Below are 15,361 nucleotides of genomic sequence, written 5' to 3'. Positions count from 1 at the left end.
TCGGTACGACCGGGCTGATACACTTGCACATTTACCGTTCCGATTTGGCAGTTTTGAAATAAACTTCCGGGAGCTGCACCCGCTAGATAGCTATTCGACTTAGTTTTCTCCTCAATGGAGACAGCTGATAAGGTTTGGCTGGTATTGGCATCGTTAGACAATACAGCGGAAATCTGCTTCTGTTTCTTATCGGACAGAGATGAGTAGTTGTTTAAAGAGTTCACGTTTTTATGTCCAGTAATCTGAATGATTTCGTTGGGTGGTATCTCGTTATCCACCAGCTTCTGGACCAAATGCTTTCTTGTGCTGTTATTTACGAGCTTTTTGTCTGAATCCAGGCCTGAATCTTGTACCATGTTCTTCAGCATACTTCTCAAGGAATTGATTCCAAGCGGAGAGCATTTGAACCACATTTGACCGGTTTCGGCCTTTCGATGTTAACAGCAAGATAGAAAGGCGATTCATCGCTCATCATGACAGCGGGCCGATGATCTTTGTAGGCCAAGTAGGCATTGACAGGGCAGCGATCTGCATTGCTCTTGTTTTCGTACATTTGAGGTTTCTTCTCTCTGATATTTCGAGGGTTTTCACCGGTACGCGTTTTTGTTTGTCTTTCTTTGTTGAATTCGATAAAGCGGTTTCCCTCCGAATCTGTTTTTAACTGCAAATCGCCCCAGCAAAGGTCCCTCTGCTCTTTACCTGGCCTCATACCAAAGAATGTACAGTTGTTTATCCAAAGGGTATTTAATAGAGCTCTAGGAGAGTGAATTCCTAGAACTCCACAGCTGTAAAAAGTGGCGATGTCTTCATCTGACAACGGATCCGCTGCGTTTGGCCGGTTTCCTTTACCCACGGATTTTAACTTTTTTTGTTTCTTCTTTAAAATATCTTGAACCTCATGAAACTCTTTGTCGTTGAGGACGGAAAATCCATAATTGTTTTTTCGAAGATGCCGGTCGATGCTTTGTATGAACGCCCTGATTGACGAGGGTTCTTACTCTTCACCATTTTTCTTTCGCACAGCGAGAACAAATTTTTTGATGATTTCTTGCAGCTCCACAGGCGCAATATCCTCAATCTCTCTCTTCTCGTCGCAAGTGTCGAGAAATTCTTTGAAAACCTTTAAATCGTACAAGGTCTTCTTTTTCGTGTTTTCGTTGTCGAAGCTTTCGGAAAACTCTTTCACTTGTTCATCGTTTAGCAAAACAAACCTGCTTGCCACCGCCATAATTCTAAACACTGAGGCAACGACGCATTCAGTTCATTCAACAAAGTAGAAAAGGCGGGAATCGTGACGTCATTGAACGATATGACACTCGAAAGCGTGACATACGGAAAATACGCCACTCGGGTCCCGGATGGGTGGCGTATGAAAACTACGAGTGGTTTAGTTCCCAGTAAAACACTCTCCTCCATATAATAAAATGTTTTAGTTCACCTCAGTAACAAACAAAACAGGCGAGAACCCCATTTGTTATCGCAGTAAGCTCGCTTCTGTTTCGGCCGTCATTTCACAACATAACATATATAACATAATTTATTTCCGCAACTTTCCTCTTTACACAACTTAAAATTACAAACCTTTTTATGTTTTCAAATCTATATAAATATATTTTATTTTGCTATTAAGATAGGGAATGGAGGCCAAGTGAACCGTTCTAGTTGCCCCATATGTGCCAAAATAAGTTGATTTTGTATACCAGGCGAGGAACCAATTCATGAAGAGCAAAGAAAGAAAAGTAAATGGGAAAGAAAAAAAAAAATCCATATTAACAATTTTTGTATTTTAATATATATTTTTTTTATTACATCGCAATCAAATATATTTCTTATTGTCAGATCGCAACTAATGATGGTTTGTGATGTTGAAATTCTCTGATTTAGCTCCATCTTTAACAAGTTGAATAAGCAAGTAAATAAATCGGTGACGTCACCGATCGGTCGTTTAAAATCAACACTCCATTTTCCAATTCGATCTTGGTTGCACGTACACGTCTTAACGAGATCGTGAGCTTTTCTGTGCAACGTGGGTAAATATTAACATTTACATTAACATTGTGCTAACCAGAGACTTATCGGTTGATGAAATAACAATTCTTGTGTTCAACTGGTAAGCACATACCGTATTTAAATAACAAAACCAAAGCAACTATCTCTAATATATTGCCAAAAGGAGCGTTAAACAAGTCAGATCAACTCCACGAGTCGCTACGGTAGCGACTTCTGGTCTACTTTCTACTGACTCGCGCTTAATTTTTAAAATTATTTAAGGCTGTTAGGAATTAAATTTAAGCTCCTTCCATTTATTCTACAGAAAAACAATATTTTTTTTTATATATATATATATATATATCGCAACCAAAACGTACGGACAGTGTTTATTCTCTCCTAGCAGGCTTGAGCTGATGCTGTCAAAACCTGTTAAAACAAAAACAAACAAAACAAAACAAATAGTATTAATAATTTGTTACGCTAGATGGGCCCAAAAAACAACAACAAACATACCCACACGCACATGTATTAATAATTGTTCTAGCTGTAATCTTTTACCATGTTTAATTTATGTTTTACATTTTATGTCCTACTTTTAAGTGCTTTTGCATTGATCAAGGCGCGAAAGGTTTGATTTTCGATATTACACGCCCACGCAAAATAATATTATAAGACATTTTCGTGCGAGTATCGCTGTATATAATGAGTCTCGTAGTGTTTTGGTGACTAAGCCGAAAGGGCAAGTTCAAAAAATGCAAATAAAGTGTAAAAATGTAAAGCTGTACAGAACACTAGAATCTCCAATAGGAGAATTATTATTATCTGTTTGTCAAGATTATTATCCATTTCAACTGCCATTTTTCGCTCTTTAATTAAGGTAGACAAAACGATTAAAAGGAACATAGAACATTTGTTAAGCGATCTTTTAAATTAGAAACACCGTGCCATGTTTGTGCTCGTTTCGCTCGTAATTTGTACTTTACTGAGTAGAGATGGCGTTGAAGTTGAGAAATGAGGTTAAAGTTGCAATTCCTACAGCAAGCCACCCTTTTGTTCTTCATTCTGTGTTGTTTGGTATCTAAAGCAACTAACCTCTTGAAGGTGTTGTGAGCTCACATTGAAATGTATCCACCCTTTATGGTGACCTGCCATTACGGGTACTATGCCTTGGGAGTTTACTTTTCGGTTAATTACACAAAACCAAAACGTTGTTCCGATAGTTGACTGCATTTGTTGCATGTCAAAAGAAAAACACTCTTCAGTTCGCAAGCAAATGTCGAGACATTCCAACTTTGTGAATACGGATCGCCTAAAAATCTTCATCCCTGTGTGTGCCATTAACCGTCCGGATAGCTGATGACGTTGTAAGATTTCTTGGAAATTTCCAGGCGCATTTTGACACGATCGGCAGCGCTGGCAAACAACCAAAATAAGAAGAACCGCCTTAATGACCACGGGTAAACGTGCTATCGACATTTTTTTAGTCTTCTTCTGATAGATTGTTGACTCTACTTTTAATTTTATTAGAGTGAAAAACAACATTTGTTTGTTCAGTATCAATTTCCATCTTTGCTGCCCTATTTATTTTGTCAGTATTCGTACTGTCAATAAGTCAAAAGAGAAATGTAATATTATGTACACAAAGCTTGCTGTTGTAGCTAAAAATATCGATATTCTATTATTAACCTACTGATCCGTCGAGCTCGAGTAAAGGATTTGTTAAGCCAGTCAAAAAAATAAGCAACAAATTTTCAAGTCGGGTGATTTTAAATTAAAAATAAATTGTGTATCTGAATATAGGCAGAAATAGATTATTGCCTAATTTAGCTGCTGCTTGTTTTTAAGCCCAGCGCCAAGAGAAGGAAAATACTAATAAGTAGTAAAATTTGATATCTTCATAACAAATGAGAAAAAATATAAAGTTTCAAGTTTTTTTTTTTGTCGCGACATTTGTCACGCTGGCCAGTCCATTCTTTCATTCACAACAACGAATAATAAAAGAAGTTATATGCGCAAATGAAAGCATTTTTTGTTTCTATGTTTTACTCCTCAAAACAACTAATCGCAGGGAAAGAAAATTAGGGAACAGGAAGCAAAGATTTATTATTTTACTTTTTTCCTTAAACATCTCAGCGGTCCAAATCCTTAATCCTTGAATCTGATTGGCTTATCATCAGCACGTGTTCTGGCGGTCCGGATTTTACCATCCGTACACAGCGCACGGACCGCTCACTGCAGCGACGGACGAAAAAACACGAAATTTCCGCTTTCCAAAAAAAATCGAAATAGCTGCTCAGGTACGTTGTGAAATGGAAAAGGACAAACACTCAGTGCAATTAAAGGCCTAAAAGTTTGACAAACACATTTATTTTTATTTATCGATAAAATCGGGTTGTATCAGTGTAGTTTGTCTTTGTTTGTGTATTTCGCAATGATTTTCACGCAATTGCAGTAAGCTGCACCGGTTTTCATATTTCACTTATGAGTTAAACTGCCTTGCTAATTTGCCACGTTTTACTAAAACAGAACATTATTTGTTATTATTTACTAGGTAAAAGTTGCCATTTCTACAATATATAAGCCACCCTTTCGTTCTGACTACAGTCAACTCCCGCCTTGCGGACACCTCGCTATTATTACGGATACCCCGTTATTACGGACAGGAGCTGAAGTCCCGACGTATGAGGATTACTGAAAAAAAAAACTCCGGCTACTACGGTCTTTCTCTATTACGGACCCTCGAGACCAAATTGTGGTCCCGAAGGTGATGGCTATAGTGGGAGTTAACTGTACTGTGTTGTGAAGTACTGTAGTAAAGTAACTGACCTCTTGAAGGTGTTGTGAGCTCACATTGAAATGTATCCATCCTATGTTTTCACCTGTCATTTCGGGTATCAAGCCTTGAGAGTTAACTTGTCGGTTAATGATACAAATCCAAAAAGTTACTGTGCCGTTGGTTGACTGCTTTTGTTGCATGTCAAAAGAAAAACACTCTTCAGTTCGCAAGCAAATGTCGAGACATTCCAACTTTGTGAATACGGATCGCCTAAAAATCTTCATCCCTGTGTGTGCCATTAATCTTCCAGGTAGCTGACGACGTTGTAAGATTTCTCGGAAACTTCCAGCCGCAATTTGACACGATTGGCAGCACTGGCGAACAGCCAAAATAAAAAGAACCGCCGTAAAGACCACGGGTAAACGTGCTATCGACATTTTTTTGTCTACTTCTGATATAAATTGCAACGGAAAACTAAGTCAAGGCTCCGAATATTAACAATTAGCGTAGAAGCCATTGATTTGTTTTTAAAGCGTTTTCATATTTGCTGCCTAATGAAACCTTCTAAAAGTTTGCAAGAAGTAATTATTCTGTCAGTATTCATATTGTCAATACGTCAAAAGGGAAATGTAATATTATGCACACAAATATTGCTGCGGTTGTAGTTAAAAATATCGATATTATTATCTGTAAGCCACTGAAACAGTTATTTTACAGATCCGTCGAGCTCGAGTTAGGGTTTTGTTAAGCCAGTCAATAATAAGCAATACGTTGTCGAATAACAACCAAATTGGGAGAGGAATCAAGCATAAAAAACTATTAGATAGATAAACTTTTAGATTTTAATTAAGGAAAAAATCATTATGTATCTGAGTATAGGCAGAAATAGATTATGGCCTAATTATGATTATGGCCTTGTTTTTAAAAGTTGCAGCACCAAGAAGAAGAAAAAACTAATTAGTAGCAAAATTTGGTATCTTCATAACAGATATTTTGCGTGCAATCTTTATCGAGATAGTGGTCAGACATATACTTAGGTTCAGTCATTGGACGATCCATTCTTTCATACATAATTGCTAAAAATGAAAGAAATTATATGCGGAAATGCAAGCTTTTTGTTTCTATGTGCTATTCCGTAGAATAATTAATTACAGGGAGTCAACCTTAAAGAAATTTAGGCACAGGAAGAAAAAATATATCTATTTTTAATTTTTATCTCAAACATCTCGCTCAGCGGTCCGAAATACTTAATCCTTAAATCTGATTGGCTTATTGTGCTCTTTCCAGTGGTTCGGATTTTCCCATCTGGACCCCGCATACGGACTGCTCACGCCGCGAAAACATTTTGCTGCGTCGGACGAACCGAGCCCTTGAAGTTTTTGCATTCAAAAATCGAGATAGCTGCTAACCTGACCTTTGTATAATGTGATAGGACAAAAAAGTAGTGGAATTAAGGAGGCTCCACTGGATTTTTAAGGGGTAACACCGCTTAAGTTTGAGAATTAACTACGTCGCCATTAACAATGCTTTCGAAAAACGATCACGACAGCTTTATTAATATTACATAAAGATGAAAATTTATTATGCTCAGTGTTATATTAACATCGGAGTTGCCATAGCAATGTAATGACGTCGTTATGTTGTTTTACTTTCGCTCTTATAATTATTTCTCTGCACGAGGAAATTTAATCGAAAATCGCTCAAAGGAGCTTGTACTACACTTAGCCGCTTTGATTGTTGCAAAACAAAACAAAAAACAAAACAAAACAAAAAACAAAAAAACAATTGCAATCTTTTAAGGTCATTTAACAAATCGACCACATTTTTCTATTGTCTACACTTTAATAGACCACAGAAATGACGATCAGAAAATGCTCAAAACTCAAGTGGGACCACGAGCCGTTAGAAGAGTAGTTTATACTGCAAAGTTTTGAACATTTCATTTGACACCATATGATGTTTGTACCATTCTCGTCCCCATAGCCATTTCGTTTCTCTTAGCCTGCTTGGCACGAGAAAACGTAGGGCTCTGGGGACATAGGATTTTTGAATTAATTCGAATTTTTTTGATTGGCTGTTTGGAACAAAGAACTCCCTAAACGGAAGTAGAAAACGTAACTACTCTCTCGTACATTCTTTTGAAATGTCATGACTGCCAATATACATGAAGACCGGAAGTCCTAGAATCTAGGACTGGAAATCTTTTGTCCCCAGAGCCCTTTGTTTCCTCGTGCCAAGGCCCAGCCGGCTAAAAAAAAAAAAAAAAAAAAAAAAAAAAAAAAAAAAAAAAAACTAAGAGAAACGAAAGGGCTATGGGGACGAGAATGTGTTTGTAATCGATTCGCTTGGAGGGGGGGGGGGGGGGGGGGGGACTGTATCAAAATTTTATCAAGACAAACAACTGTTTTCAGTTTTGTTGTTTGTGCAAACACTTTTTTTCGCTGTATCTTCCTGCAGACAATCTTTGTTTGATGTCTGCAAATAATTAATTGGGGCTTTTGAACATTTTTTTTCAGGATTTTTGATCCACCCCTCCAAATAAAAAATTGATCCCTCCCTTTACTGAGTAGAAAAGGAGTTGGAGGCAATACATTGTGATAAAAGCTACCATTACTAAAAACAAGCCGCCCTTCTTTCCTAACTACTGTGTTCTGTAGTATAAAAAGCAACTAACCTCTTGAAGATCTTGTGAGCTTATGTTGAAATGTATCCATGCCTTGGATTGACGCGACACTTCGGGGATCGTGCCTTGAGAGTTAACTCGTCGGTTAATGATACAAACCCAAAACGTTTTTGTGGTGTTCTTCGACAGCGATCGTTTCATGTCAAAAGAGCCACATTCTGCAGTTCGAAGGCAAATGTCGAGGCATTCCATCTTTGTAAATACGTGTTGCTTAGAAAGCTTCATCCCTGTATTTCGATGGAACCTTCCGGGTTGTTGACGACTTTCAAAGATTTCTTGGAAATTTCCAAGGAAAGTTTGACACACATGGCTGAGTTGGGGAATAACCAAGATAAGAAAAATACAAATAAAGACCACTGGTGAATTTCCTTTTAACATTTTTGGTGCGTCATTTGGTAGATTACAACAGAAAAACTAGCCAAGCGTATACGTAGAACATAAGTGACATTTCCATAAGTATAAAAACCTTTTGTTTGTTAAGAAGCACTTCCGTTTTTGCCTAATGTAGCCCTTTTGTTGAAATAAAAATCTGTTTATTTTGTGGGTACTTTAACTGTCAATAAGCCAATAGGGAAATGCAATACTATTTACACAAGAAGCCTATTGCAGTTAAAACATTAAAAGCATCCATTACTGTTCGTCTAACTCTGCTGAGCCGACTTGCATTACGTTAATTCAGTAAGTGCGAGTTTAGGTTCTGTTAAAATCAGCTTAGTTAAACAATAGATATCGAATTGTCATAAAACAACCGAATTAACAGAGGAATCAGAATGAGTGCACGTCATTATGCGTTGGTTGTTTTTAGTATTTTCAGCCAAAAACTTAATTATGTATCTCAATAGGGGTAGAGATATATTTACATAAAGGTAAGACACCCGCCAAGGACTCATACTTTTCTTTGCTCCACGCTCATGGCAACAGAATTGACAATTTTTATTATAGGAAAAATATTTTGAAGAAGCAGGGCGAATGAGGCGAAGGGCGGGATCATTTCTTGATCAGCGGCCTGGAATCGAGCTAACCAAACAGGTGTTTTGGGAAGTCAAGAAACCATTTATCTTTGTTTACTTAACAAGCCATCCATATAGTAAATGTGTACGTTTTTTAACGCATTTAAACGAGCGCCTTTTGCGTTTCCCATTCGCCCGCACGAAACCGGCTAGGGCGCCTGCTACGCAGGTTAGAAAATAAGCTGCCGACACTATTTGAAATGTAATAACCGCCAGCAAACAAACGAACGAAGTCATCATTCCTCTTATCAAAGGTTGGCCAACGCCTAATGCCTAGAAGAAGCTTTAGAAGCACACATTTTCATCAAAGTTTAAGTACACTGGTGGTGATTCAGTTTCTGTATCCTCCACAGGCTTTTCCAAGGCTGATTAAGCGCGGATTCTGCAGTGTCGAAGATCTGCCAATGTGACCGAAAATGTGTAAATCGTTTAAATACTGAAAATGACGGACTTTTCTGATGATAAAGCGCTCTGCAAGCAATGAATGATTCCGTGGACGAATTAAAATCGGAGAATTATCGATCTACGGTATGGTAAATAAACTATAGTTGACGGGCCTACACGTCTACACGACTCCTACTTTCGTGACATTTGTACCTTTGCCGTTCTATGTTAAATTCGGTTTTTCGACTTTATTTGCTTCTGGCGTTTTTCTGAGGGCCACTTTTATATTAATCGGTCCGCCATCTTGAATGCAGGATTTGCCAGTCGCTTTGCCTTTCCTTTCCTTCCCGTGTCTCCCATCGCCCCCACTTTCCTCAATAATTAAGTAGCATTTATCCAAACGATCGCAGCCACTGGGGACGAGGCAGATTCAGTTTGTGACGATGATGTTTGAAATGGAATTAATGATATTTGAGTTGTTTGTTTTAATTTTCATAAACACCATGCATATAGCAAATATTTCGCTGATGTTATTAATGCATCAACCAGAAAATTATTGGTTGGCAAAAAGTCTTCTCTCAGTTTTATACAAAATAAACACAGTATGATAAAACAAGTCTGTACAAAATTTAATCCACTGGTCATCGCGGCAGCGACTTCTCGTATCCTTTTTGACGACTCATATTAATCATGTTATAAATAACAAATATTAATGATGAACGTTTTGCAAATTAATTTTCTAACATAAGAAGTCTGACATTTAACTTCCTTCCAAATTTTACAACCATTCATATTATTATATCATATCTTGTCCGAAACGAACAAGCGGTATTTGAACTCTTTTAGCAAGCATCAGCCGTTGACGTCAGAATCTGTAAAAAGAAAACCAAAAATAATAGCATTTAGTATAATTTCAGAGGTGATTATAAGAATTGAAGCATTCCGATTGGTCGAAAAGCTCGGCTTATGAGGCTATATTCACCCCGCGCGAGGTGATTATAGCTTTGAAGGCTTGGTTACTTAGCCATGCCACCTTTGACATCCAGGCAAGTAAACATGGCCGCTTTTGCTGAATTAAAATTTCTTTGATTTGAAAGAAACCAGTCCAAGTCCTGGATATTTTAAACATTGGGAATTTTTAAAATTAATTACCAAGGACCGAAAATATTTTCAAGAGATGGTTCTCAAGGCATTACAAAATGATCGTAAACACGGCGGTTTTGGCGATCGATGAGAAACTCAGTCAGATCGATTGAGCAAACATTATTTAGTTCTTTTCTCACCGGAGCTACTCATTTTTAGAGGATTCGCACATTCCCTTAGAAGTCATCCACAATCATACAGGTAAGGTAACGGACATCTATCTTTCTCATTGTGTTTTTTTTTTGTTCCGTTTTATTGCCTTAACTAAATAAATTCTGATTGCAATCGATGATTTAAACTGGTTTACACCGTATGCAAGCGAACACTTGTGTTTCCTGTTTTCTCGTTTGCTATCGTTATTTTTTAAGTTCTTGATGATCACCTCTAAAAATTATACTAAAACAATTATTTGCCTCAGGCTTAGTGATTATTGTTGAATAATCCCCTCGACTTCGTCTCGGGGATTATTCAACAATAATCACTTCGCCTTCGGCGAATAATTGTTAAAGATTAGTAGATAATAAAACAGTGGTAGCGTTGTTGGCGCGAGCTGATTGGCTACTCAAGCATCAGATATTTTTTGCTATTCGCCTCTGGGCAACTTCCGTGTGAAAGCTGTAAATATTGACAGGAATAAATAAATTAATCCATTTTGGGTTAAATTATCTCACTGTATTTTTTTTATACTAAAACAACTATTCACCTCAGTATCGGTGGCTAATGGTGGATGTTTACCGAGACGCGAAGCGAAGCGTCTCGGTAAATGTCCACAATACAATACTTTAATTGAACACTCCTCTTTTCTCCCCTTTTTGACACGGGGCTTTTCAGTAAAAATAAATTACAGTAGAAATTACAATTTTAAAATTATAAAAAAATAAAATGATAAACGTTATAATGATAAAAAATTAGAATGATTTAAATTTTGGATAAAATGAATTACTCCTAATTAATCTATGTTAAAAACTCCTCCATTAATTTTGATTTTAAATGAAATTAAATTTAATAGTGTTAACAGTTTTTAAGTTCGATGTAAGGTTATTCCAAATGTTCACTGTTCTATAATGAAATGTTCTTTGACCAGAGGCGGATTTGAAAAGGGGAATAAGCCACCTCCATTACGGTGAATAGTTCTTAACTTTAAGGTCATTGCCCTGAAATAGAACTGAACACAATTTTTTAACCAAACTTCGCCTATTAGTTTATTACTTTAGGGGAACTTCAATTTTGAAAAAAAAAAAGGGGGGTCACCATATTCGTTTAGGAGCAGGAAGACCTTGTATCTTCCATATAATTCCTTTAAAATTCCTCTGCGAGTACTAGCAAAGTACACGTTTTTAGCGATAATTTATTTTTTAAACACAAGAATTGATCTGTTTTCATTTTACAGAAAGAACTTGATCGCTACACCCAAAATATGAGAAAAAATTGATAGGTCACCAGACTCGTTTACGAGAAAGCGACAATTTACTTCTCTCGCGGACTAAGCCACATAGAAAAAAAGCTGCCATTTTGTTTATCTGCGCGCGCTCGCGCGCGCTTATTACGCGTAAAATTCTGCGCAGTAAGGATGCGCAATGCAATACAGGGCAATGACCTTAAATTAATACTTTGATAGCATATCGAAATATATTACAAAAGCGTCTTATATTCGTCGAACGTACAGTGCTAGCGAATAAGTATCGCCTAATTGGTGTTTGAATTGTTTGTTACTGGATTATTAAGCACACAGTACAAATTCTTATGCAAATGAACTATTCATGTAGAATCAAAAGTGGAAGAGCGAAACTTTGAAGTGACATTATTTACGGCCCTGCCTTTCTTTGCACCTGTTTAACTTGTCGTACAAATACTGTTCATGCATAAAGATAACTTTTTGTTCCCATTATTTGATGTTATAAATATAGTTTACATCTTCATTCAGTGACATTAATTCGCTAGTCGGTCTTAACAATGTTTTCTTTAGAATTAGGTAAATCTTTGGTCTTAGAAGCCTTTTTCATTTCATTCTACAATTTCCCATTTCTTCACAGCTTTTTTATAGAGGGTTTAAAGAGAAACTCATTTCGTAACAACTGTGAAGATTACTTTACTTTCTGTTGGTAATGAGTTTTAAGTCAATCATTAGTACTCTTTTTAACCATTAAGCAAAGCCTTTGGCCTTAGAAGCTTTAATGATTTCATACGAATTGCCCATAAAATCACACTTCGTATATAGAAAGCATCCAGGCAAAAAAAATTTCATAACTACCATGAAAAATAACTTTGGTTTCCATTATTTAATACCCTTAATGAGTTTTAAATTTTCATTAACATTTGAAAGCCTCTTTTAGTATTTTAGTATGTTTTTTTTATAGTCTTTTGTTTCAAAAGCTTTTATCAGTACACTCAGTATATCGAGGGCTTCAAGTATAACTTTCTTTACAACAATTGTGAAAAAAAAAAAATAAAGGAAAAAATAACTTTCGAAACATTTCGTGCCACTGTCTGATGCCACTAATGACGATTACACTTTTAGTCATTAAATTTTCAATACGATCATAAGCACTTTTTTCTTTCCAATTAAGCCTTTGGTTTTAGAGGCTTTTATCATTTCTCTTCAATTACCCATTACATCACACCTTCTATATCGAATACTCCATCTTGAATAGTGTAATTAATTCGATTCGAAACCAAATTTAAGGTATTCAGTTACTTATGAAAAAGGTTATTCGTTTATTTCCCTCAAGAAAGGAAATATTTGTTATGGAATCATTTTATTTTGGTTGTGGAAAAGGGTTTCAGGATGATAATTATTTTTTGTTTTAAAAAAACATAACGATTTTCAACAAGCCGACGAAATGTTTGATCCTTTATTTCTTTTGAAAGCCAGGTTATCTTCTATTTATTATCATTTCACTGTATAACTCGTAAGGGTTTTAGACTCCAGACTAAATGATTTTTTTAACTAATTGTTAAGAACTCATTAAAATCCATGAGTGCAATTTTTGCTCAGTACTTATATCTTTTACAGAAATCTACATAAGTACAAATTTATTTTTTGTTATAACGGGAGTTATAGCTTAATAAAGCATCCTGAGTTTTCAAATTCTCATTTTGTGGCTGTATGTAGACTGTATTGAAAAATTCGTCCTTTATTTCTTATTATTTGCGGTTAGTTTTCCATGCTAAAGAAAATCTGAAATGGACTGACAGCTTTCTTTTGGCGTAAACCTTTTTGATATAACTGGGTTGGTTTTGTTTTAATGTCATATTTTACGTGCTGTATTTAAATTTGATTTGCCTAAGATAATTGTTCAAACATTTTCACCTGTTGTTACAGACAGCGGTTCTAAAAGAAATGTGTTCCGTTTGGACAGCTTCCGTCCGTTTGCCCGAACTAACCATATGCTGGTTTTTAATGACGCTCGTGAAGATCAACTTTTTGAAATTAACACAAGAAACACGTGAAAACATCAAACGACTCAACCTACAATCGCCAAAAACTAATGATATCAATAGAACAGAGGTAGCCTAAGTAACTAACCTCTTGAAGCTCATGCGAGCTAACGTTGTAATGAATCCATCCGCTGGCTTTTACCAGGCTCGTATCTATGGACGTTTCTCGTTGCCTTGTTGCACAAATCCAATGCTTTCTCGTGCCATCTGATCTAAGGACTTGTTTTAACTCAAAGAAATCACACATTTCATTTCTCAGGCAGAAATCCAAACATTCCATTTTTGTAAACGTACGCTCTCGTAATAGCGTGAAAGCCGCGTCTCGAGGAAACTTCAGTCCAGCTTGCTGACGATTTTGCAATATTTCTTGGAAAGAACCAAACGCATTTTGGCAGGGGTGGCACAAAAGGGGAATTTTCAAAACAAAACAAACCATACAGGCTGTGAAAACTGCTAAAAGATGCAATTTCAACATTTTGGAGCCAAGTTTTGCCTGGGTGTTTAAATTACACCAGAAAAATGAATAAATCAATTCTTATAGATAACTGACAAATTAATGTCAGTTTTTTGTTCATCTTTCCGTAGTTTATTGATTCCAAATTGCGTCATAACATTGTCAGCGTGGCTGCAGGAGTTGTAAATTAAGCCTGAGACAAAGGTGTCACGGCTTATGTAAATTAGACATCATTGGAATGAAATGATGTGTTTGTGCAAGCAGGATTTTCGCCTTATCTGACATTGTTATTTCTGTGGCTACGATTACTTTTAAAACTCAAATAAGGTAAAGTAATAAGATTAACCAAGTCACTTGCCTTTCACGTATGCCTTCCACGTGCCTTCAATGAGATCTGTTATTGTGAAGATTATTGCTATTTTCAGTGAAATGCAAACTCTGATATGCAAAATCCAACTAACAATTGCGATTTTCTTAGCCGTCAATCATAATTACGGCGACAGCCAACAGACGATGAAAAACTGAAACAAACAAAATGGATCGAAATCTACCAATCACAACTGACAGAAGTGAGCTCTTTGTTTCCCGTGAGGTCCACTAAGATGATTGACGGCAGCAAAAAGCGTAAACCGTTGATTGAGGATTGAATTTCAGAATTCGCATTTCACTGAAAACCGCTCAAATGATTGTTTACAACAACTTCATGAATTAGTCACAACAGAAAGGAAACGAAGAGAAATGAGAAATTAACAAACTGAGACTAATAATGTCTATATCTTTATTTCGATCTCATGATATATGCTCTTATATCTTCAAAAAGAACCGCCAGGAAAAAAATGACCGCGATTTCCTCATATTGGCATTCCTCCCTCTTGTACGTCCGAGGGTTAATTGACGGTTGTTATATACCCTTGCGCAGCGTTCTCCGGCAAACTGAACTAATTAGCAGGCAACAACCCTTGAAACAACGCAGCTTTCCTGTAAAGAGTTGTTCACCACTGTTTTCACTCACGCTTAACTGCATGTATTCTTGGTTTGCAACCACGTGACAAGGCGGCCATGTTGGATGACAAAACAATAAAAAATGTTTTTGCGGAATTTGCATGATAAAAAAGTTTAGTTCCCAACGGAGGAGAACGCTTTGTTCCTGTCATTCAACATGGCTGCTGTGACGTCAGCTGCAAACCAGCAATAACAAACAAATTACCTTTCAGGTAATAATAAATGGATTTTGGACCTAAAATATTTGTTACTGTCTGCTAGTGTTCTTTCTGATAATCAGCAGATGGCGTTTGCTTCTGAAATGGCAGTAATGGTTTACAATTGTCTTTCAGTTGGCCACTTCCGTGTTACCATTTGCCTCTGTTTCAAATCGAGTCTACGTGCGAAAATGAGTTTCACCTACAGGTCCATTTTTAGGCAAATGAAACTCATTTTCATTTGAATGGTTTCGCACGTAGACTCGTTTTAAAACAGAGGCA

The 15,361-nt window shown here is 36.6% G+C and overlaps 2 protein-coding genes and 1 long non-coding RNA gene across 3 annotated transcripts in view; all 3 read right to left on the bottom strand.

The window, feature by feature from the left end:
- The window catches only part of LOC144664376 (uncharacterized), a 53,067-nt gene that overhangs the window by 22,136 nt on the left and 15,570 nt on the right, over positions 1-15,361 (bottom strand). The gene's annotated exons all lie outside the window — the stretch shown is intronic.
- LOC144663632 (uncharacterized) lies at positions 1,791-7,814 on the bottom strand. Its single transcript, XM_078524641.1, has 2 exons — positions 7,443-7,814; positions 1,791-2,418 (listed from the first exon to the last, which is right to left on the bottom strand). The coding sequence occupies exons 1-2, from the start codon at positions 7,674-7,676 to the stop codon at positions 2,389-2,391; spliced, it is 264 nt and encodes an 87-aa protein (XP_078380767.1). The 5' UTR covers positions 7,677-7,814; the 3' UTR covers positions 1,791-2,388.
- On the bottom strand, positions 9,385-13,822 carry LOC144664383 (uncharacterized). Its single transcript, XR_013572792.1, has 2 exons — positions 13,515-13,822; positions 9,385-9,717 (listed from the first exon to the last, which is right to left on the bottom strand). It is a non-coding gene; the product is annotated as an uncharacterized LOC144664383 (long non-coding RNA).

Source organism: Oculina patagonica, chromosome 8, assembly GCF_052425735.1.
Source record: "Oculina patagonica isolate OP01 chromosome 8, crgOcupat, whole genome shotgun sequence".
NCBI classification, from domain to species: domain Eukaryota; kingdom Metazoa; phylum Cnidaria; class Anthozoa; order Scleractinia; family Oculinidae; genus Oculina; species Oculina patagonica.
The sequence above is the reverse complement of the archived record's forward strand: the minus strand, read 5'-3'. Positions and strand labels throughout refer to the sequence as shown.

What these genes read in the sequence shown, in the direction of transcription:
- LOC144663632 (XM_078524641.1), bottom strand. Translation starts at nt 7,676, where the DNA reads ATGAAGCTTTCTAAGCAACACGTATTTACAAAGATGGAATGCCTCGAC. An exon ending in GCTCACAAGATCTTCAAGAG is followed by an intron (nt 2,419 to 7,442) that starts GTTAGTTGCTTT and finishes TTGTTTTAACAG; the next exon opens with GTTTTGACAGCATCAGCTCA.